The 24600-nt window shown below is 37.4% G+C and overlaps 1 protein-coding gene across 1 annotated transcript in view; it reads left to right on the top strand.

The window, feature by feature from the left end:
• Window positions 1-24600, top strand: part of LOC135200449 (monocarboxylate transporter 3-like) — a 153285-nt gene that overhangs the window by 102675 nt on the left and 26010 nt on the right. Inside the window, 1 exon segment of the mRNA XM_064229097.1 lies at window positions 23691-23840. Within this exon segment, the coding sequence (XP_064085167.1) occupies window positions 23691-23840 (150 nt within the window).

Genomic DNA, 24600 nt, shown 5'->3' on the forward strand with positions numbered 1-24600 from the left:
AGGCTGCTCTGAAGATCTTGCACTGGCTTATAAGGCAGACTTAGTCTACCAAAAATGATGACATTGTGTCGATGTCATGCTTATAAGATATCAGTGACATTGGAATAAATCTGCCATTAATATCCTCAGGAGTTTTGAATCAGGTAGTCCAGAGAGTTGCAAGGAGCTGCAAGGATTAGGATGTCTCAAAGATTTATTATTAGTCCATCCAAGGAGACATCATGTGCTCACGTATCTCAAGGAGGTTTTACAATTCATTCACAGTGTTCGAATGACCTTGTCTAGCTTTCTTTTGAATCGACATTATTAACGGTCCATATACAAGGATATTTACACTTGAGTCACATTTACAGAAGGTAATCTGGAAGTGCCATAACCGAAGATACAATTATTATTATTATTATTATTGTAGTATAAGTATAAGTTCCTCGATGGACGAGTTGGTTGCATGCTCACCTACCGATCTGGTAGCCAGAGTTCGCTCTCAGCTGCAGCCAGCGCGGAATTAGAGGAATGTATTTGTGGCGATTAGAAATTCATTTCTCGATGTAATGTGGGTCGGATCCCACACTAAGCTGTAGGTCTCGTCGCTAGGTAACCAATTGGTTCCTAGCAACGTCAATAGAAATCTAATCCGCTTGAAAAGTGTTCTTACACAAGATGGGTCAGAGGCCTAGACTTAGGAGAAAGTGTGTAAGAATAAACTAATATCAAAGTAATAGATTTAATAGATTAGAGTGAATGAATGTACTGGGCAAATATATATGTAAAATGTCGGGCACACAAGCGTATAACGGAGGCATTTGCACTTTTTGTTTATGAAGGCAGTTGAAAAAGATGTGGCTCTTAATGATTATCCTAATACAATGATATTGCGTGACCACTGCATATATATTCACTACGATAGCCTTACACATCCGTCTCTCTCTCTCTCTCTCTCTCTCTCTCTCTCTTCGTGCTGTGTATTGAATATTGGCGAATACCTACAACAGAGGTGCTTATTATCCCATGAAGTATGTACAAACTCTTACCAGTATTTCCTCGCGTAGTCGAAGACTTGACGCTGATACGCTCTTACGCGCACGCAAACTCTCTTTCTTTGCGCTTCACTGACGTGATCGGTTTGGTCTTGTCCTGCCACCTCGGTGGTCGCGAGTTCGATTCTCGGCCATTCTACTGAAGGGGTTAGAGATGTGTATTTCTGGTGATAGAAGTTCACTCTCGACGTGGTTCGGAAGTCGCGTAAAGCCGTTGGTCCCGTTGCTGAATAACCACTGGTTTCATGCATCGTAAAAACACCATACAAACAAACAAAATTTTCCTTTATTTTATTCTTTATCTTAGTGTTTTACGAATTAGCGAAATCCATATTCGATATAAATGGGTGTCCTTCATTCTCTCTCTCTCTCTCTCTCTCTCTCCTCTCTCTCTCCTCTCTCTCTCTTTCAAAGGGTACATGCATTTGGGATTTGTAAACGAACGTTCATGTGAAAGCCTTTATTATATCTATTCTTGAATAATTATTTAGATAGATTTTAAATATAGTTCATTGTTATTTAGATAGAATTTTTAGTATTTTGTGCTTGCTTAAGGTGAAGCAATAATTTCAAAAAATCGGAGGAATGTGACTTTTAGAACGTGAAACAGTTTTTTTTTCGTGGAAAGGATAAAAAAAAAATAAAAAAAAAAAGGGGGGGGGGGGAAGAATGTGACCTTGATATAGAGAAGTAATGCGATTAAGCGTTGATGTATTGCTCTGTATAAACATGTAATCATACATGCATTATATATAGTATATATGTATGTATATTTCAGATACCCACCAGGAACTCTTATCTTCTCTATGCAAACCTGGAATGTGGTTGTGTGTGTGTGTGTGTGTGTGTGTGTGTGTTTATATTTTATTGAATACAAACTTGTTGTATATAATGCTTGTTCGCTTGCATACTATATATATATATATATATATATATATATATATATATATATAATATATATATATATTATATATTATATATATATATATATATAATGTGTGACTGGTAAAAATGTTCTGTTACAACAGAATTCCATCTAATAAAAGGAGCCCATAAAAACGCCAAAATCTTTGGAGAGAAAAAATACTATATTTCAGAAACTGCTGTCTCTTTCTTCAGGTAGATGAAGAGACAGACAGCAGTCTCTGAAATATGGTATTTTCTCTCTATGTTTTAGCGTTTTCATGGGCTCCTTTATTATATATATATATATATATATATATATATATATATATATATATATAGTATATATATATATATACTTTCTGTGTATCAGCCGATCGCCAGACAGCGATCAGAAGACAAAGGATCTGTCTCGTTACCAATTATTATTATTTTCTTTTTCACGTTGCTTTTTATCTCTTTAAAGTTTTCCCAGTTCAAGTGAAATCGGGTTCTCTCTGGCGTTACTTAATCTTTTGATGATGACCTCATGGTCGCTAGATGCGAATGTTGATGATAATTCATGCTGTTGAATGAATGAATAATTGTATCCAGTTGATGGTTTCTAATTAAATCATTGTAACCGTAAGTACCCCTATCACCACAAGTACTTTATCATCTTCCTTACTGATACTATCGTGCACGTTATCATCATTATCATAAGCTTGATTTCTTTATCGTATCAGTCAGATCACCATTGATACTGTTCAGTTCATGACTGGCGGCTATTATCATTAGTAATATCATGTTAAGTGGCATGATAGCAGCAATTAGACCAGTGGTTCTCAACAAGGGGGTTTGGGTATTCCCTCCTAGGGGTGAATTTCAGAATTTCAGGGTGGGCAATTGTGGCCACAGATTGGCAGACCCAAACTGGCTCTGAGACCACACAAAGCTGGCAGGCTCAGACTGGCTCTAGGACTACACAAAACGCAGGTGCGCATCGGTCCGCACTACTGAGAGCTCACACTTGGCTCTCTCTCCGTTAGCTTGTGTGTTTGTGTTAGTATTTTGCTGCATATTATTTGGAATGCACGTTTTGAAGCCTGATCATTTTGGGAAGGGGGGGGGGGTGACATTCTGACCTAGGATGAAAAGGTGCATGGGCCAAAGAAGGTCGAGGAGAGCCACTGAACTAGACGAATCCTCGGTGATGCATTTTTCCCTCAGACATTTTCTTGTGACCTTTCAACATATCTTCCTGTTCCTGGTGTGATGCAGTTCCCTCAGTTCTTCTTTGTGTTGAGCATCCTGTTGTTGGTGATGCAATTACAGGGGATACTCTGTTCTTAGTGATACATTTTCTCCGTATATTTATTGTGGAGATTACATTTTCCCACATTTATTCTCTGGAATTACATTTCCACATTTATTATGGTTGGAGATTATATTTTCCAAGGGTAGGATCTATGTGCCACCTCTCCTGAGGGATACGTCTTCCAGGAGAGGTGGAACATACATCCTGCCTATGTGAACACACTCGAGAGAGACTTGAGTTTCCAGCCCCGTGACTGGCTTATCAACAGCCAATCAGGAGCGTCGTAAGGCACTGGCCTAGACGTCAAATGCACGGTTGATGTGAATCTACTATAGCTTTGATTTGACTTCGACCCAAATCAAAAAGTGCAGTTGGACCCGGCACATGACCTGGGTCCAGAAACGTTACCGTCGCTTATTAGAAAGACGAATTAGGAAGACAGGTTGGGGTTTGGATTTGGTTTGGAGCTTATATTTCAGAGGCTTTTGATGTTTTTAAAGATTATTTATATGTATTCTATTTATAGTATATATGTGTATTATAATATATTAGATGTATGATATATACATATATATATATATATATATATATATATATATATATATATATATATATATATATAATATTTTTTGCGTGATGAAGTTATTCATATTATAAGTCGTCAGACCTACGCTCGGATCTTTGCTGTATCAGCATTCTGCTGTATTACCAGTATATATATTATATATATATATATGTATATATATATATATATATTATATGTATGTGTATTATATATATATATTAAAAATTGATAGGTACCAGTGTTAGAATTGTAAGCAATGAAACTGACAACAGTGGAAATGAACTAAAACTAAATATTGCTGATATTAATCAAATGGCCTGTTATTAACAGCAAGAAAGTACATTTTTACTTGAGTTCTGATATAACTATTGATGTAATCTGTTGCCAAGTTTCATATAAATGACATCACCAGGTATGATTTCTGTCCTTAGATGTGCTTTTATTTTTGTTTTTTTATTAATATTGAATACCATTAGCATCAATATTATTCGAAGCTTTAGGAGGTTTATTATTATCTTTTAGGAAACGAACCTCTTTTAAGCATGTAGCATTAGAAGTGACAGTTGCATCAGCTGTATAGAATGACATATAGTTATTTGTATCTTTCTGTTAGAAAGAGACAACTGTACAAACAGAATGCTATCACTTACTACAAAAGATTTTGTTGTGGTTGTAGCTACCTTCCTCTCTGGTTGTATTGGAAGATGTCATGTAATGCCCCCGAAACCAGTTCGCCAACGAATACCATGAGACGAATACCATGAGAACAGTTGATTTTTACCTGGCCGGGAGTGAGCTCAGTCCCTGCGAGATGTAAGGGACCCTGATTTCAGATCTCGTAGGCAGGAAATCTTTTGTAATACGTCCCCGTAGATAATGTTGCATTCTGTGCAATAAAGTCCGCTGTGATTTATGCATATTGTATATCTTACGATTCCTTGTTATGTCACGTTCTTGTCTGGATATAGTTTTTAATTTAATGTTCTATATATATATATATATATATATATATATATATTATATATATATATATATATATATATCCATTTGCGTATTAAATTTGGTACAACACTTACAACTTCCTTCGATTTTAGAGTACTTAATACAGGGTAATTGGCCAAACTTACATTTCTAATTGCTTTACTAACGTGGAAATATATCTCCAAAGTGGTTTTGTGTACGTGCTTGCAAGTCTGGATCTTATGACACCCCATAACGAATATGCGTGACTAACGAGGAGGAGGAGGAGGAGGAAAGTTGGTCACTTGTTGCCAAGAGGTGGAAGAAAACGTACCCGCGGAACGCGGCCTATAAGACGACTGAACTGTTCCTGATTGTAACGTCATGACGTAAGCGATGCCACCTGCCTTGTTTTTACAGAACGGTTTGAACGAGTTTTACGACACATTCTCTCTCTCTCTCTCTCTCTCTCTCTCTCTCTCTCTCTCTCTCTCTGTGTTATTTTGCTTGCTTCCTAGTGTAACTCTCCGATTGTTATTATTTTCGGATGTACGAAACATCACTGAATCTCTCTCTCTCTCTCTCTCTCTCTCTCTCTCTCTCTCTCTCTCTCTCTCTCTCTTATGTTCTGGGCTATTAAAGATAAAGCTTTAGGGAAGTTTGGTTTAGTCTGATCTTGGATGGGTGACCAATAATGTATGTCAGCATCAGACAGTAGCACTTGTGGCCTGCCGATTAGCGAGTTCATTCCTTGTATGGGCTACCTTTGGCTCATGATCTCACTTGATGATTTGTGAAGGTGTCACCAAAGTAAGCATCAATCGTTAGGAGTCTTGTAAGAGCAGGAAATGGTTCCATTAAGGTGAAAGTTCAGGGGAAATGAAGAACAGTCTGGAGCTTCAGCAAGCTCTGGAGACACTGTAGCTGACCACCACCAGTATTGAGTATCTCTGACAGAAGATGATGTGAGGCGAGCGTCATGCAACCGGTTGAGTCAGATTACATCCTCTTTTTTTGTTTTTGTTTTTTGTTTTTGCGAAGAGTTATTGCAATACCCGTGTGGCCTCTTTCATCCGTAACCAGAGGCCTTGGTGATTCCCCAAGGAAGTCCGTCTTGAGAGACTGGAAAACGAAAAAATTCCGTCTGCTCGATATCAGCCCTCGAGAGAGGGAGAGAGCGAGCTTTGGTTGCTAGGAAAGGGGGCGAAATGACTTCAGTGTGGCTCTAGCAAGGCTTCCAGTAAGCACTGCGCCCAAGGACAGGTTAGGATCACACAGGTTTGAAGGTTTGATTTATGTCTTGTCAGTTAGTAAAAATTATTTCATTTTGTTTAATTTGAAGTACCTCATTGGTTTAGCCGTTGGAATGGAAAAAGCCAAGTTATGCATATTTATTTGTACTTAATGGGAAATAGACTTAAGGGGGTAATCATGGAAAACATTGTCTTGCAGAGTTGCCTTTTAATTTCGGAATAAGCTAACTTAACTGTAATTAAAGTGTGAATGAGCAGAAGAAATAGACTGTTGCTTAAAGTAAATGTGAATAGTACGACCACTATTTGTAGATGACATTCAACTAACAATGTTACTGTTATTCGTACTGTGTTGTGGACTTTGAACACAAAAGACCACAGCTTCGTTTATATCCTTCCAATGCTCAGGCCCGCGGGCTTAGAACTTCAAAAAAAAAAAGAAAAAAAAATCAGTTCAGTTAAGAATACCAGTTTTTTACAAGCATCTAAATTGCTTATCCTTCTTTTAGATATAGTAACTTAGTGTATGTGAGTTTTTATTGCCAATTTTGTCGTCAGAGACCAAACCCTCAAATATTCGTATATGCTTGTGTTCTCCATTGTTTATAAATGGATCGTGGTTAGTCTGAAAAGCACAAGTTTGATAACCTTGAGTTCTTCTTGTGCTGATCAGTAATAATAAATGCTGTTTTAAGAATTTCAGCATATAATCACCTCATTCCAGTAACACTTTGCTTCAAGGTATTCACCAGTTTAATTATTATTAGTGTGTGCTAGGCGCACAGGGGTAGCCGTCACTCACTCAATTGGCAGAACTTCTTACTTAAAACACCACCTGTTGCAGACGTCTCTCTCTCTCTCTCTCTCTCTCTCTCTCTCTCTCTCTCTCTCTCTCTCTCTCTCTCTCTCTCTCTCTGCCAGGATAATAAACAAATAAACAAAACGTCATGTGGGGACGGGGATTGAGAGAGGATTCGGCTCTATTACAGGGTAGAAATGCGCAAACCGAGGCTTGTCAGCAGTATTATCTCAGGCGTCTTTCATTAGCATCTTGCTACCGAAGTTAGCTTGAAGCAAGATACTCTTGTGACACACACACACACACACACACACTGCCCGTGATAACCGTTCGCAGCGCGTGTGTGTACCTGGCATAGACCTCTCTGTTTGGAAGGGCGCTGTTCGAAATTTGTGTCGCCTGCTAAACTGACGATATTGACCCGATGTAAACTTCTAACGCGCCCGAAATAGATTGCATTGGCCTTGGCGCGCGTACTGACACCTTTTGTTTGTAAACAACCGCTGGTGTGGTTGATTGGACGTTGTCGTTTGATATGTTTTTTATTTTTATTTATAATTTTTTTTTTTTTTTACAATTGCAGAATTCGCCCTTTTTCTTTTTGATTTTTGCCCGCTCGAAGGCTTCAGAGAGAGAGAGAGAGAGAGAGAGAGAGAGAGAGAGAGAGAGAGGAGAGAGAGAGAGAGGGAGAGAGAGAGAGGAAGGGAGGAGAGAAAGGGGACCAAGGCTTCCGTGTGAAGTTTAATTTGGCATTTTTTTTTTTTTAACGGTTGGTTTTGTCAAGCGAGTGTCAAACGGTAAAATTGGGAACGTTTTGAATATCGTAGTAATGGAAGATTTCCATAGTTAAATATGGATTGCGTGATATGTATTCTTAATTAGTTTTTCTCTTTTTTTCTTGTACGATTTATTCTCTACTCCTGTCTTTCTTTTCCGTGTTGGGCCTTGTGCTCACATCAGTCTGATTGCGGTGGCAACTTTCCTATAATAATAATAATAATAATAATAATAATAATAATAATAATAATAATAATAATAATAATAATAATAATAATAATAATCGCTTCTCCTTTTAATAATATATGTGTGTATATTCATATATATATATATATATATATATATATATATATATATATATATATATATATATATATATATTAAAAGGAGAAACATTATTATTATTATTATTATTTTATTATTATTATTATTATTATTATTATTATTATTAAATTAAAGTTGCCAGCGCAGTCATGACTGATTCAAGCACAAGGCTCCAAAGTAGGAAAACGGCCCAACATGATAAAAAAAGACAGGAGTAAAGAATAAATTATAAAAAAACAATTAAGAACACATATCATACAATCCAATATTTGAGATATATATATATAATATATATATATATATCTATATATTTATATTATATATATAGGATATATATATATATATGCAAAAAGAAAGAAAAGAAAAGCCACACTTGCCCCTCTGACACACAAGCACGTAGCCTACGTGAATTGATTATAGACGCCACAAGCTACGGAAAATTTGCATGATATCTGGATTACCTTATGGTTAATTCTACTGCCCCATCCTGCATCTGGTACGAACCGAATATCAACCCTGGCGATCTCTCTCTCTCTCTCTCTCTCTCTCTCTCTCTCTCTCTCTCTCTCTCTCTCTCTCTCTGTCGTTTCCTGGTCCAGGACTTGGGAGTTGGACAGACTTTGGAGAATCGCTAGTACCACTTTGCTGGCAGTCGGTGGCGCGAGGATGCTGTTCCTGGCGGATTTGAAAGGCTCTTCCACTTCTTCTGTGTGTATGGATTTGGTTTTATTGGATGACTTCAAGACAGAGAACTGGTGGCTTGTTAGTGATAGGGGAGCTTTGGTTTGCACAAAGAGCAGCCCCCATGTGGGTCTAGTTTTTGTTGGGCATTGGCTGTGCGAGAAGTTGGCGAGGTGAGGAAGAGCAATTGCAGGGTCATAGGGAAAGTTTACGATCGAATTTATTGATACACGATACATTTACTGATAGATACAACGTGACTGATACTGAGGAGGTCTGGTGTACGCAGTCATTTTACTGAAAGTGAAGCTCGTTTCGGACTACGTGAAGTAGCCGTGAGGGTGACAGACCTAGACCGTGGTGACCTGGTGTTGTAAAAGCATGTAAGTAACGGACAAATTTGTTTGTTTTGCTGCCTCCCTGGCTGTTTGTTGTTGCTGTGTATGAAGTGAGGAGAGAACCTCGGTGAAAATATAGGTGTCAGTGAAAGTTTGAGGGGAATCAGTAAGAGAGTTTGAATAGAATGGGGTGTGGTAACTGTTGGCAGGCACAGTTATAGTAGTTGGTAACAGTATGGAGGCACTCCAAAGTATGTGTTCGGTGATTAAATAATGCAGGTTAGTTTCGTATATGGAAGATTGGAAGGAACTGAAGTAAAGTACAGTAAATGTGGTGGATGATGGTAGAAGTGGAAAGAAAGCAGTGTAAGATTTCTTCTAAAAATTTGAAGAGGGAAGTAGAACTTTTGGACTGTTAAAGATATTGTTGAGCCAACTCCTATATGCCGAGCCAAGTTAAAATATTATTTGGTTCTACGACATATATAACATTCTTCCCTGATTGGCTAATAATGGCTAGCAGTTATTTACCTCCTAAGTACAAAGCTGGCTACTTCATAGGACGTTTTCTGGGTATTTATTTATATCATATCTGCACTAACACTCGTACTGTCAGGCTATTCTGGGAGTCACCTGGAACTTCATTCTTGAATTTTCAATTTGTTTAATGTGTTTTTACATATAATTTTATTCGTTTTATTATGTTAACAACTGAATTAATATTGGATCTATTGTTTTCCTAATGAATGCTTTCCTCAGCGCTAGATATGCCTATACTTGATTGGCATATTAAGTAATATTAATTATGAATTCGTACATGGCCTGCTGTGGAGGCCAATTTTCCATTTATATGTGTATTTTCAGTATTTATTTATTATAATTATTATTATTATTATTATTATTATTATTATTATTATTATTATTATTATTATTATATGCATTCAGAAAGCACGTCCACCTCCATGAGCGATAATCATATTGATAAGAGTAACATTCAAACCCGAAGGATTAAGTCGCCCACCTAAACTCGTTCTGGGATGTTTATTTATAAGTGACATTAGTGTGTACGTGCGCGTGTTTGTTTACACAACAAGGTCAAGAGATTGGAGAGGTGGATATTCGTTGATCAACGGGGCATGAATGATTTTGAGCCGACGATTCGGAAGTTAAAACCAATTTCTCTTTTATTATTATTATTATTATTATTATTGTTTTTTTTTTTGCTCTATCACAGTCCTCCAATTCGACTGGGTGGTATTTATAGTGTGGGGTTCCGGGTTGCATCCTGCCTCCTTAGGAGTCCATCACTTTTCTTACTATGTGCGCCGTTTCTAGGATCACACTCCTCTGCATGAGTCCTGGAGCTACTTCAGCCTCTAGTTTTTCTTGATTCCTTTTCAGGGATCTTGGGATCGTGCCTAGTGCTCCTATGATTATGGGTACAATTTCCACTGGCATATCCCATATCCTTCTTATTTCTATTTTCAGATCTTGATACTTATCCATTTTTTCCCTTTCTTTCTCTTCAACTCTGGTGTCCCATGGTATTGCGACATCAATGAGTGATACTTTCTTCTTGATTTTGTCAATCAACGTCACGTCGGGTCTATTTGCACGGATCACCCTATCTGTTCTGATACCATAGTCCCAGAGGATCTTTGCCTGATCGTTTTCTATAGCTCCCTCAGGTTGGTGCTCGTACCTCTTATTACTGCAAGGTAGCTGATGTTTCTTGCACAGGCTCCAGTGGAGGGCTTTTGTCACTGAATCATGCAGTAACCAACAGCCTGAGATTTGAATTATTATTATTATTATTATTATTATTATTATTATTATTATTATTATTATTATTATTAATCAGAAGATGAACACTCATTCGTATGGAACAACCCTATAGGGGACACTGACTTGAAATTAAAACTTCCAGAGAATGTGGCATTCATTTGAAAGAAGGTACACAGAAGATAGCAGGAAGTACAGAGAGAATGGGCCAGTTATGATAAAATGAAAATGATAAATGAATACAAAGATAATATCAAAATCAATAAAAAAAAGACAAGGAAAACTGCTTGAGGCCAGTAATCCATTGCATCCTCGCCTGAACTTCTGAGGCTCCTATTGCTCAACATCTTTATTGAAGGAGACTGACTATTCCACAGTCTAGCGGTGTGAGGAATAGAAGAGCTCTGGAACTGTGTAGTTCAACAGCGAGGTGCATTTGCTGCATATTGGTGCTGCCGTTCGGAAGTTACAAGGAATTACAAGGATCAGGATGTCTCAAAGACTTATTAGTCCGTCCGAGGAGACATCGTATGCTCCCTTATCTCATTCACAGAGTCCTAATGACTGTCTAGCTTTAAAATTCCACACTGTTACTGTTTACAACTTCTGGTGGCAGTTTATTCCACGTGTCACATATCTCGTATGTGAAGAAGTTCCCACAGTGGGGTGTGTTATATCTCTTCAGTTCTAGTTTCCATCCATAATTTCTTGTCTAGAGTTCGTTTAACATAAATAGGTTGCTGTCTACTTTTGTTATGTCTTCCAGTATTTTAAACGGTTTTTATTAGTTGTCCTCGCAATCGTCGTGTTTTTAAGCCATACATGTTTTCTCTCTCTCTCTCTCTCTCTCTCTCTCTCTCTCTCTCTCTCTCTCTCACACACACACAAACATATTTAGTATGTATATGTATATTATATTTTTTTACACGTAGCTACATACATACATACATGAGAGAGAGAGAGAGAGAGGAGAGAGAGAGAGAGAGAGAGAGAGAGAGAATTATATCATCTATATCAAGGAAGATATTTAATGTCAGCCAACAAACAGTAAACAGACACCCGCGCGATCAAGTCATGAATGACTAATAATTCACTAATAGCGCGATTCCCTGTACCGTATGAGACATTGATGTGACCTTCAGAAAAGGCAAGACGTGACTGGAGAAGACAACAGCTTCGTAAGACATTATTATTATTATTATTATTATTATTATTATTATTCAAGGGAAGGCATCAAAACGCTCAAAGGGAATGAAGTTGTTACGCGGAGCAAAGCCAAACGAAGGTGCATAGTGACAGGGCACGGGTAAAGGTGAAAGTGGAATTATAGGCGAGGGGGTGGTGAGGGGTACAGGTGGGGGTAGGGGGTGTGATGTGACGGGTATGGTGTTTGAACCGCAGCGAGTAGATTATAAAAGTTGCGCCGCGTTGAAGTACGACGGTGTCATATTGAGGTACTTTTATGAGTTGCAATGGTTGGAGAGGACGCGCTAATATTAGGGTGGTTATGTAGAGAAGGACTTTCTCGTCCCCTCTCACATTCCTTAGGTTTCAAGCTTATATTTAATACTGCCTTTGTAAAGGGAAAAACTCGTTTCTGAAGGATTTCTGTCTTTTTTTTGCACAGGTCGGGTACGAAGCCATTCCCTTTTTTTAGTGTTGTCATTGCTGTCCTTTTGGAGTGGTTGTAGCTCACATGCAGACGAATAATAAGAATAATAACAGTAAGCTCAGAAATAATCAAATTTGTTATTACAGTTTGGGAGGGCACTAAGCCTATTGCTGAACTAGTACTAGCCAAAGAGTTTTTTGATGAATAATCAAAACATGAGAAGCTTGACGGTGCGAATTGCACCGTATAAGCCTAATCTTATAGACTAACTAAGAACTCGGGTATAGGTCTAGACTAGTATGACCAAATAGGGTATGGGCCTATAAAAAAACAACAGCTTTGCAGGATTAAGAAAGTGTGCTGCTGCTTTGTGCTTGCGCGTGCATTGTCGCGGTTTCTTCAGCCTAGTAACAAAAGCCTTGTTGGGTTAAAGGACTCTCCTCCCACAGATTTATCCGGTATTGATTTTCACGCAGCCGTCGACAGGCTTTTGTACGCGGCTACCGAACACGATAGGTAGGTACCCTCATACACCCTTAGGAGGAGGAGGAGGAGGATCAAAACAAAAGAGCTTCACTGAAGTGAGGGTCTGTACTTAATCCTTTCAGACCCATTCATGTGTTTATTTATGTACCTGTTTGAGAATGCATTTTGTTTTGGGTTGGCGACATGATATTTTTTCTTCATTTTTGGTCAGAGGAATTTGCGATGTGTATTTATATATACGTATGTGTATATATATATATATATATATATATATATATATATATATATATATATATATATATATATATATATAATCTCTCAGGACACAAAGAAAAAATACAATGTACTAAGCATGCAGAGAACTGAACTTCAAGACAAGCATATATATAGTACTATATTTGCGAGATGTATGTAGATGCGAGTAGATATTAAAGCTATAACACAATTGAATAAACTCCACAGTATTTAAATGAAAAATCCAATAAAACAGACTTGGAGGTGGATGCTGTGTAGTGCAGTGGTTGACCGTCATGTGGCAAAAACTGCTATCCTCTAGTCTAGACCGATCATGGAGCCTTTTCAGAGGCGAAACCATACTACTACTTTGGTACCTGTAATAGTATATAATGTTTCTCGTATAACAATAAAAAAAATATAACTATTTCCCTCGGAGTTTTGGTGATATTTAGAGATAGGGTATGGCATTTTAGTAGTTACAATCATACTTGGGCAACTTTTTTCTTTATTACGAGTGCTTTGTCATTTGTACCCATGGGCTCCTAACCTACATTTCGTTCGTCACTAATGAACTAGTGCACATTCTTGAAAATAGATCGAAGGAGTTCCCGAATATCCTGCAGGATGAACCAAGATACGATGCCGCCAGTTAGTCTAAGCTCTAAGGCGATCTGGCAACTTGTATCCAATTCCAAAGTTAGATCCGCCACGATTGCTTTTAAATTCTACGAACAGAAATATCTGTACTAGCTCTCTCTCTCTCTCTCTCTCTCTCTCTCTCTCTCTCTCTCTCTCTCTCTCTCTCTCTCTCTCTCAACCTTGGGTTTTTTTCCTATTTATTTTTTTAAGCAGCATCCTCCCAGCAGAGGCACTACTAGAAAAAATTAGCATAAACAAGGAAAATAGTCTTGTGCCATGAATTTGTTACAGAAATATCAGCAACTCGGATGCAAAATGAATGAGCTTATACAGCTTATGTAAAGGATGCATGAAAATGAAGTCAAATTAAATAAACGGAAGAGAAGACTGCAATAAATTCAAAGAAACGTACAGTACGAAACCGAAAACGAAGAACTACCTAACAGCCAAAGCCATTGTGGGCCAATCACAAGTTGATAAACTGTTCTGAGCGAAACGCGTTCGATAATCAATATTCACTCTTTTCAAGTTATTGCTTATTATTTCTACTTCAAGTTATTGCTTTATTGTTGTTAATTAATAAAGTTAATGCTTAGTATTGTTACTTAAATAAAATTATTGCTCATTACTGTTACTGAAATCAAGTTATTGCTTATTATTGCTACTTAAAATTATTGCTTACTGTTGTTACTTGAAGTTATTGCTTATTATAGTTACTTACATAAAGTTATTGCTTATTACGGTTAATTAGTAAGTTATTGATTATTATTGTTACTTAAAGTTATTGCTTATTATTGTTAATTAGATAGTTATTTTTTAGTATTGTTATTTAAATCAAATTATTGCTTATTACTGTCACTTAAATCAAGTTATTACTGATTATTGCTACTTAAAGTTATTGCTTGTTATTGTTAATTAGATAGTTATTGCTTAGTATTGTTACTGTAATCAAATTATTGCTTATTACTGTTATTTGAATTAAGTTACTGCTTATTATTGCTACTTAAAGTTATTGCTTATTGTTGTTAATTGAAGTTATTGCTTATTATAGTTACTTAAATAAAGTTATTGCTTAGTATTGTTACTTAAGTCGAATTATTGCTTATTGCTGTTACTTAAATCAAGCTATTGCTTGTTAAAAATCAATCTTAATTTGTTGCTGGCACTGTCAGGGTATTTGCTGAGGCGTTAATATAATAATAATAATAATAATAACAACAACTCAAAACTCAACGCCGGAAATATGGTAAAAGCCATAAACACATGGGCAGTGCCAGTAATCAGATACAGCGCAGGAATAGTGGAATGGACGAAGGCAGAACTTCGCAGCATAGACCAAAAAACGAGGAAACATATGACAATACACAAAGCACTACACCCAAGAGCAAATACGGACAGACTATACATAACACAAAAGGAAGGAGGGAGAGGACTACTAAATATAGAGGACTGCGTCAACATCGAGAACAGAGCACTGGGGCAATATATGAAGACCAGTGAGACGAGTGGCTCAAGAGTGCATGGGAAGAAGGACTGATAAAAGTAGACGAAGACCCAGAAATATACAGACACAGGAGAAAGACAAGCAGAACAGAGGACTGGCACAACAAATCAATGCACGGACAATACATGAGACAGACTAAAGAACTAGCCAGCGATGACACGTGGCAATGGCTACTGAGGGGAGCGCTCAAGAAGGAACCTGAAGGAATGATAACAGCGGCACAAGATCAGGCCCTAAGAACCAGATATGTCCAAAGAACGATTGATGGAAATATCATCTCTCCCATATGTAGGAAGTGCAATACGAAAAATGAGACCATAAACCATATAGCAAGCGAATGTCCGGCACTTGCACAGAACCAGTACAAAAAGAGGCATGATTCAGTAGCAAAAGCCCTCCACTGGAGCCTTTGCAAGAAACACCAGCTACCTTGCAGTAATAAGTGGTACGAACACCAACCTGAAGGAGTGATAGAAAACGATCAGGCAAAGATCCTCTGGAACTATGGTATCAGAACAGATAGGGTGATACGTGCAAACAGACCAGACGTGACGTTGATTGACAAAATCAAGAAGAAAGTATCACTCATTGATGTCGCAATACCATGGGACACCAGAGTTGAAGAGAAAGAAAGGGAGAAAATGGATAAGTATCAAGACCTGAAAATAGAAATAAGAAGGATATGGGATATGCCAGTGGAAATTGTACCCATAATCATAGGAACACTAGTCACGATCCCAAGATCCCTGAAAAGGAATCTGGAAAAACTAGAGGCTGAAGTAGCTCCAGGACTCATGCAGAAGAGTGTGATCCTAGAAACGGCGCACATAGTAAGAAAAGTGATGGACTCCTAAGGAGGCAGGATGCAACCCGGAACCCCACACTATAAATACCACCCAGTCGAATTAGAGGACTGTGATAGAGCAAAAAAAAAAATAATATAATAAATAAAAAATAATAATTAATAATAATAATAATCATCATCATCAGTAGTAGTAGTAGTAGTAGTAGTACTAGTCTTATTGCTGATAAGATGAACCGATGATACGGTTGGAAACGTTGGAATTCCATTACTAAGATTTGTTAACCACTTTTGTTATCATAACAATAAATTAATATTTTTAGAAAACATTTCTTTAACCAAGATATGAACATCGGCCAGCTATTAGCAAATATCAGCCCTGATGAGAAGAGAATAATAAGAATTGAAAAGACCATATATAAAATCAATTCCACTGATGCTGCCATCATCTTTAACAAAACATGTTTGAGAGAGGGTCTCCTACTTTCATATATTATTATTATTATTATTATTATTATTATTATATTATTATTATTATTATTATTTGACACCAAATTAATAGATCCTGTGACAGCTTTTGTGCTTAGGAAAAAATTAAATAGTTTTAATTCGCTTTTCTTTGTTAATTATTTATTATATATATGATAATATTTTTTGCTGTTGGTGTTCTGCTGCTGTTCGTGCCTTGTCATTGTTGCTTTCATTATAATTGTTATTATTATTATTATTATTATTATTATTATTATTATTATTATTATTATTATTATTATTAGTTTTAGTAGTAGTAGTATGTAGTAGTAGTAGTAGTAGTAGTAGTAGTAGTAGTAGACAGTGATCATTGCCTTTTTCTCTTGGGGGGGAATAATAATAATAATAATAATAATAATAATAAAATTTTATTATATTATTATTATTATTATTATTATTATTATTATTATTATTATCCAGACTAACAGGACTGCCAATTTGATGACAATTAACTGCTCCAGATCAAATAAAGAAAATAATTTGGATTAAGGGGACTGCAGATTATTAGTATGAATATAATATTATTAATTTTAAGAGTATTATCTGTTGCATTTTGTCTCATCTGTAGTTTTTCATTGCTATCATCTAAAAAAAATAATGATAAATCACCCCCTTACATTAAGTCGGAACAGACCTGTAAAATCAGAGCTGTATTGTACCTCAAGACGAAAATTTCCGCGACCTGCTTGTATTCTACAGGTTGAGGCGGAAAGAACTTGTATTCATACCTGTATCACATCTTGTGACTAAAAGTTCCTTGGTTTATATATGCATGGTATATTGCGAGGAAAAGAACGTGTAGGTATTCATGCCTGCATAGAGAATTTATGGCGTTTATGTACGTATTTTGCATGAAGACTGAACGTACATGTCAGTACCTGCAACGTACTTCATAGACGTACTATACTTGTATGCATACTGGTGCGGTAAATGTTGAAGGTTAACTCGCGTAAGAATATCATTAAAGCACAGCTGGTAGGCGCTTGCCTCCATTTCACGGAATGGGAAAAATGTAATGCTGAGGAAGATCTGGCTATGGGACTCCGGGGTAATAAGAGGGTTACTGGGGTTAGAGGGGTTGGGGGGAGGGGTTCGTGAGTTAGGGAGGTAGTGGGGAGGGGGTAGACAGACATTTGAGCCTTTAAAGCTGGGGCCTCTTCAGCCTAACTCGGAACTGTTTTTATTTGCCTTCGCGCCATAGCGTTCTGTTCGCCATTTGTTTTATACATGTAGATGTTCCTCGTTGGACGAGTGATTTTCGCTCTCTGTTACCAATCGGGTGGTCCGAAGTTGGATTCTCGGCTCGGCCGACGCGGAATCGGAGGAATTTATTTCTGGTGATAGAAATTCATTACTAGATCTAATGTGGTTCGGATCCCACAATAAGCTGTAGGTCCCGTTGCTAGGTAACTAATTGGTTCCTAGCCACGTAAAAATGTCTAATCCTTCGGGCCAACCCCAGGAGAGCTGTTAATCAGCTCAGTGGTCTGGTTAAACTAAGTTAAGTATATACTTAACTTTATACATTTAGACGATTGATATATTTGTTTTTCATTTTTTGGGAATACTTCTCATTGTTCATGTAGTGCCTGTTTCTGGAGTCATTCCTGATAATGATGATGATAATAGTCGCGCAAATATCATTGATAGGATTAGTATTGACAGCATCGCTGCTATGCCGTGTAAAAACAACAAAGTACTCTTTCATGTAGATGCAGAATTAAGAAGATATATGATAATACCTCACGGAAACGTACTTACAAAACCTACAAAAATCTAACTACAGCAACCTAGCTTTAAAGAAAAGAGGTCGTTGACACATTGACACACGCTGTTAACGCGGTCTTCGAGGGTACAAACCCATTTAGAGAAGTATTTATGGATTTATTGAATTTTAAAAGAATACCATTTATGTTCTAGATTTTGAGTCACCGATGCCCATGCAGGATCTCTCTCTCTCTCTCTCTCTCTCTCTCTCTCTCTCTCTCTCTCTCTCTCTCTCTCTCTCCCGTATTTGTTTGTCCGGCTTCTTGTCTGACTGCAGAGTAGCACAGGCTACGACTGCGGTTGTTGGCCCTAGCAGAGTAGTAGACGATCAATAGGGAGAGAGAGAGAGGGAGGGAACGAAAGAGGAAGAAGAGGTTATGGTGTCCCCCTTAGCAGTCCAAGTTCAGGGCTACCTTGGGAAAGTAAAGTAGTGCAAGAATGGTGGTGTTGGAGAGAGAGAGAGAGAGAGAGAGAGAGAGAGAGAGAGAGAATTTAATCTGTTAACATAGTTAAAATGCGATTTTATTCAGTTATACTAAAATTGTGTGTTTTGTTTGAGAGAGAGAGAGAGAGAGAGAGGGAGAATGTAGAGCAGGTAAAGCTATATACCTCAGCTGTTTAGCAGTGGAGCTAAGATATGAGAGATCTGTGTACTGAATTTGAAGATCGTCATCAGAGATCTGCAGACGCTGCGCTAAAACGAAATTACGGGGATAGTTACGGCAGTGCACCTCACGCGGTGCACTGTAGGCATTACTTGAGGGTTTATTTGCAGCGTCCTTTCGGCCCTTAACTGCAAACTCTTTCATTCCTTTTACTGCATCTCCGTTTATGCTCTTCTATCTTACTTTCCACGTAGGTCCCAGCGATTGGAATTCGGTCCAAAGTTTATGCTCCACTCCAAAGGAGGAGTTGTTGAATTTCGTAATCGCAAAAGCACTTGGATGGGAAATCCCAAGTTGCACATGATGACGGACGTCAATTCCGTGCAGTTCCGGTAGCCATAGTTAAAAGCAGGTTCGTGTATAGCGAACACCCAACTGAAATGACTCTCGGAATGACATGAGTCATGTTATATGCCGAAAGAATCGAGCGAATAAAGAGTGAAATGTATGCAGAGTGAATGAGGGCTTCGATAAAAAAAAAAAATTAGACATTCCCAAACACGAGGGCGTTTGCAAAATAGAAATGCCGGGAAGCAGACCTGTTATCATTGAGTATTTTGTATGACCTGGAGCGATGGCTTTGATGTGATAGAATCTATTGTCTTCAGAATGAGTTTTCGCTGTCGAAACTCGCACAGCAAGTGTGGCGGCAACTGGCTTCATTTTGTGTATACCTGGCTCCTGTAAGCGAATGTGTGGAGAGAGAGAGAGAGAGAGAGAGAGAGAGAGAGAGAGAGAGAGAGAGAGAGAGAGAATATCCCTGCTCGCTATAATACAGACTCGTGGAGGTAGGCTGGTGATAATTTATCTATGAAGAAAGGTCGTAAGGTACACTCTCGCACAGTATATATATAGTAAAGTTATGGACACTGTATCCGTGTACTAAAATATTATGTTGTGTGTGCAATATTTTATATATATATATATATATATATATATATATATATATATATATATATATATATATATATATATAGATATATATATATATATATAATTTATTATTAATATATATATAAACATTATGCAGTGTTATATTTGCCGGCAATTTGTGTTGAATAATGAAAGCCACCGACCATAATTGCACCATTGAAAAGAGTAGAGACTTGATTCAATTATTCATTATAATTCCTTTGTAACAAAGTGACCTTGACCGAAGCAGATGTACGATGAAACATGGAAGAACCCCATTTTTCTCATCGATTGGCAAAGATGTGTTATTGTTAAATTTTTAATTATTTTTTTTCTACACGATTTATGACATGTCATTTTGTTGTTCATTATGCGTAAACACACTTCACGGTTTAAGGAAGTGGAGCAGGTAAATAGGAAGGCTAACGAACACGATGATTGAGTGGCTTATATTTCCTATTCAAGCACCATATTCATCTTCTACGTCAAGCAGCATTTTGATTTTGAAGATCAAGAGCAGCATATTATTTTTCAAGGTCAGGCATCATATTTGTGTTCAAGTGCAGTAAGCATATTTATTTTCAAACTAAATCGACATATTTAACTTCATGGTCAAGCAGTCTATTTATTTTCAAGGTCAAGCTGCATATTCATATTCAAGGTCAAGCAACATACACTAATTTTCAAGGTCAAACAGTTCATTCATTTTCAAGGTCCAGCAGCGTATTCATTTTCAAGGTCAAGCAGCGTATTCATTTTCAAGGTCAAGCAGTTTATTTATTTTCAAGGTCCAGCAGCGTATTCATTTTCAAGGTCAAGCAGTTCATTCATTTTCAAGGTCCAGCAGCGTATTCATTTTCAAGGTCAAGCAGCATATTCATTTTCAAGGTCAAGCAGTTAATTCATTTTCAAGGTCAAGCAGTTCATTCATTTTCAAGGTCAAACAGTTAATTCATTTTCAAGGTCAAGCAGCATATCCATTTTCAAGGTCAAGCAGCTCATTCATTTTCAAGGTCAAGCAGCATATTCATTGTCAAGGTCTAGCAACTCATTCATTGTCAAGGTCAAACAGTTCATTCATTTTCAAGGTCGAGCAGCTCTTTTATTTTCAAGGTCAAGCAGTTCATTCATTTTCAAGGTCAAGCAGCTCATTCATTTTCAAGGTCAAGCAGTTAATTCATTTTCAAGGTCAAGCAGCTCATTCATTTTCAAGGTCAAGCAGCATACTGAATTCCAAGGTCTCAAAACGCGAGCGTAAATTATGGGGCCATCTTTCATGCTTTAAAAAAATTGAATCGATGAATCATTTTTTCTCGCCGAAACTTGATATAGAAATTGAATCTGGCGCGGGAGACGTATAAGTGTTTACGTAAGATGCCAAGAGCCACCAGAGAAAGACGAACGAGGCTTTGTGTGGAAGATTGATCGAACCAGTTGCGCATCGAGATTTTTATTTTTATTTTTAGCTAATTGTTTTTTTTTCTAGCTGATGGAGTAGTGTTGCTCTCTCTCTCTCTCTCTCTCTCTCTCTCTCTCTCTCTCTCTCTTGTAACTTGTTAATTTGCTAATCCTGCAGGATTTGATGTTTAGTTAATTTTTTTTTAAATCGTTAAAAGTTGAGTATCCTAGAGGTCACTACGATAGGAGTTAATGGTTTGGGGAGTAAAAAAATCCCCAAAATCCCGAAGAATTCAGGGTTTGGGAGGTCGGTAATCCCGCGATATTCAATGGCTTTTCAAAGGCATATAAGGGATTACATAAGATTTCATTATATAGTGAATTCCAAAAAAAAAAAATCCTTAAATTTCATTATCTTAGTTCTTAGATATTGGTATAATAGGAGTGAATGATTTTTTGGGGAGTGAAAAACCCGAAGAATTTAGGTTTTGGGAGGTCAGTAATCCCATGGGATTTAATGGTTTTTGATAAGCAGAAAAGAGGAAGTACAGCTTGAGAGAACAGAGCTGAGAATGCTGAGGTGGATTATGAGAATATCGCTGCTTGAGAGATGGGAAAATGATGAAATAAAGCGCCTCTGTGGCGTGGTCGGTATGCTTTTGGCGCACCACCTCGGTGGCCTCGAGTTCGATTCCCCGGGCATTCCATTGAGGGGGTTAGAGATTTGTATTTCTGGTGATAGAAGTCCACTCTCGACGTGGTTTGGAAGTCACGTAAAGCCGTTGGTCCCGTTGCTGAATAACCACTGGTTCCATGCAACGTAAAAACACCATACAAACAAAACAAAAAAGAGAAATAAAATGAAGGGCAAGCTTAGTAAAGATGACAGAGGTGATAAGAGAGTCACGGTTGGTGGAGGATGATGCCTTTGATAGAGAGCAGTGGAAGAGGAGGCGCATCAGGCAACCGACCCTTTAATGTAAGGATAACGGTGGAAAAGAAGAAGATAAGAGATTACATAATTGCGAAGTGTATGTGGTTCTGTTTTCCTTCGGAAGCGTCGATGGCTATAGTTATTGTAACGACACATTGTAGGAGTACATTGATCACGAATTTTAAAGAAATTGAGTGACTGAGATAAACTCGATCGCCAGAATATATATATAGTAATATATATATATATCTATATATATATATATATATATATATATATATATAGAGAGAGAGAGAGAGAGAGAGACGAGAGAGAGAGAGAGAGAGAGAGAGAGAGAGAGAGAGTCAATAAACGGTGATGTATAGACAGCGCAGATTATGTGTGTGTGTTGCAGAGAGAGAGAGAAAGAGAGAGGAAATTACAGATTGAGATAGAAATAAAAGGGTGCGATAATAGATCGACGCATAGATAGACACGGGACAAAAGGACAAACTTAGGATAAAAAAAAACAAAGGGACAAAGAGGGATGGATGCAGAGATTCCCGATCGCCCGCGCCATTACGTAACACTGCATGCACTTTAAGGAGCAAGGAGCCTGTGTTTTAAAGTGCTCGGACCGATAGAGCCTACAACCACGGTCTAGATTCTAGACTCTAGACCGTTCCTGGAACAACCGCAACTAGGTGAAGAAGTAGCTCTCTCTCTCTCTCTCTCTCTCTCTCTCTCTGATGAATATTAGGTTAGGAGGAATCGTGAAGTTCCAGGAACATGAAGTTAATGAAGGCAGGAAGGGCACAGATATTAGTGTTATACCCACAGGCGACAGACATGTGACACCTCGTCTGAATGTGTTCTGACAACATCTTTGTCTCATATTCTCTCATTTCCATCGACTCATATTTTCTCATTTCCATAGACTCACATTCTCTCATTTCCATAGACTCATATTCTCTCATTTCCATAGACCCATATTCTCTCATTTCTATAGACTCACATTCTCTCATTTCCACAATTCGTATTGATGTTTACTCTTATTATCTATTATCTATTCGTTTAATCGTCCATATCATATATTTCTCCTGCAGAAGGTTTCTCGCTATTATTATTATTATTATTATTATTATTATTATTATTTTATTATTATTATTATTATTATATTTATTATTGATTATTTTATTTTATTATTGATTATTCTTATTATTATTATTATTATTATTATTATTATTATTGATTATTATTATTATTATTATTATTATTATTATTATTATTATTATTATTATTATTTAATCTGGTATTTATTTCGACGGAAGCTGGCTTTGGTTACTTCGCATTTATTTAATTATATTTCTGTCTTTAATTCTCAGTAATGAGGTCATTTCATTACAGAATTGATTTCTCTTGATAGTTTATTTTTTTCATTCCAAACGGAACAGGCAATTACCACCTTAAATAATCCATTGATTATTGATCGATTTCTCTCTCTGTTGCAGGTGTTCAGCCCGAGCATCACCATGGTAGAAGTGGAGACCAATGGAGACGGGGATAACACCAGTCTGAAGCCTTCAGACGGACCCGCCAAGTTCGTCATCGGCGCCAGCGATGAGGACTTCGAGGAGACGGAAGCCGGGGAGGCACACATGGTGAGAGAGAGAGAGAGAGAGAGAGAGAAGAGAGAGAGAGAGAGAGAGATATGGGAGGGGTGTAGTGTGTAGATGCCTAAACCACTTTAGAAGAAAGTGTTCTATGGGCGATACGATTCTTATAAGTATGAGAGAGAGAGAGAGAGAATTTGGCATTAACAGCAAATAAATGTGAACAATTATGATTTGTATGCGTATGTGTTTTTCGAGAAATACGTATTTAATATCACGCAACTGATAATTTAGATAATATATTGAACATCCTTAAGGGTAGCTCACAGGCAGATAGCAATTATTTATTAATATGGACACGAGAATGAGGAGAAAAGCAGTATCAATACTAGATGGTGTCGGATGTATTACCTTTGCATCGGCGCCGCCTCCTGAACCCGTTTGGATGTTGTGTGGTACAGTACGTGAGTGATTACTCTGCTGTGCCCAGCTCTGTCATACTGAGTGGCCTCCACGTCTTATGTAACTGTTCTTATTACATTCGTCTCCGTTTTACGACATTTTTCTATTTTTTTTTTTTTTTTTTCAAGCTTTGTAAAGGTCGTGCCTCCATTTTTCACTATGAAACCTTTTAGTTTTGTTACAAATTTATTTGCCTTTTTTTTGTACTATGTTCGTTTCATTTAGTTCAACTATTCATCCGCCTTCTATTTCTATCCGCTATGTCCTTGCTGACTTTTATTAGTTCTAATATTTTACTTTGAGTTTATTTCTTCCTTAATACTCTTCGGGTATTAAGGCTTATTTC

This window comes from Macrobrachium nipponense, chromosome 26, assembly GCF_015104395.2.
Source record: "Macrobrachium nipponense isolate FS-2020 chromosome 26, ASM1510439v2, whole genome shotgun sequence".
NCBI classification, from domain to species: Eukaryota; Metazoa; Arthropoda; class Malacostraca; order Decapoda; family Palaemonidae; genus Macrobrachium; species Macrobrachium nipponense.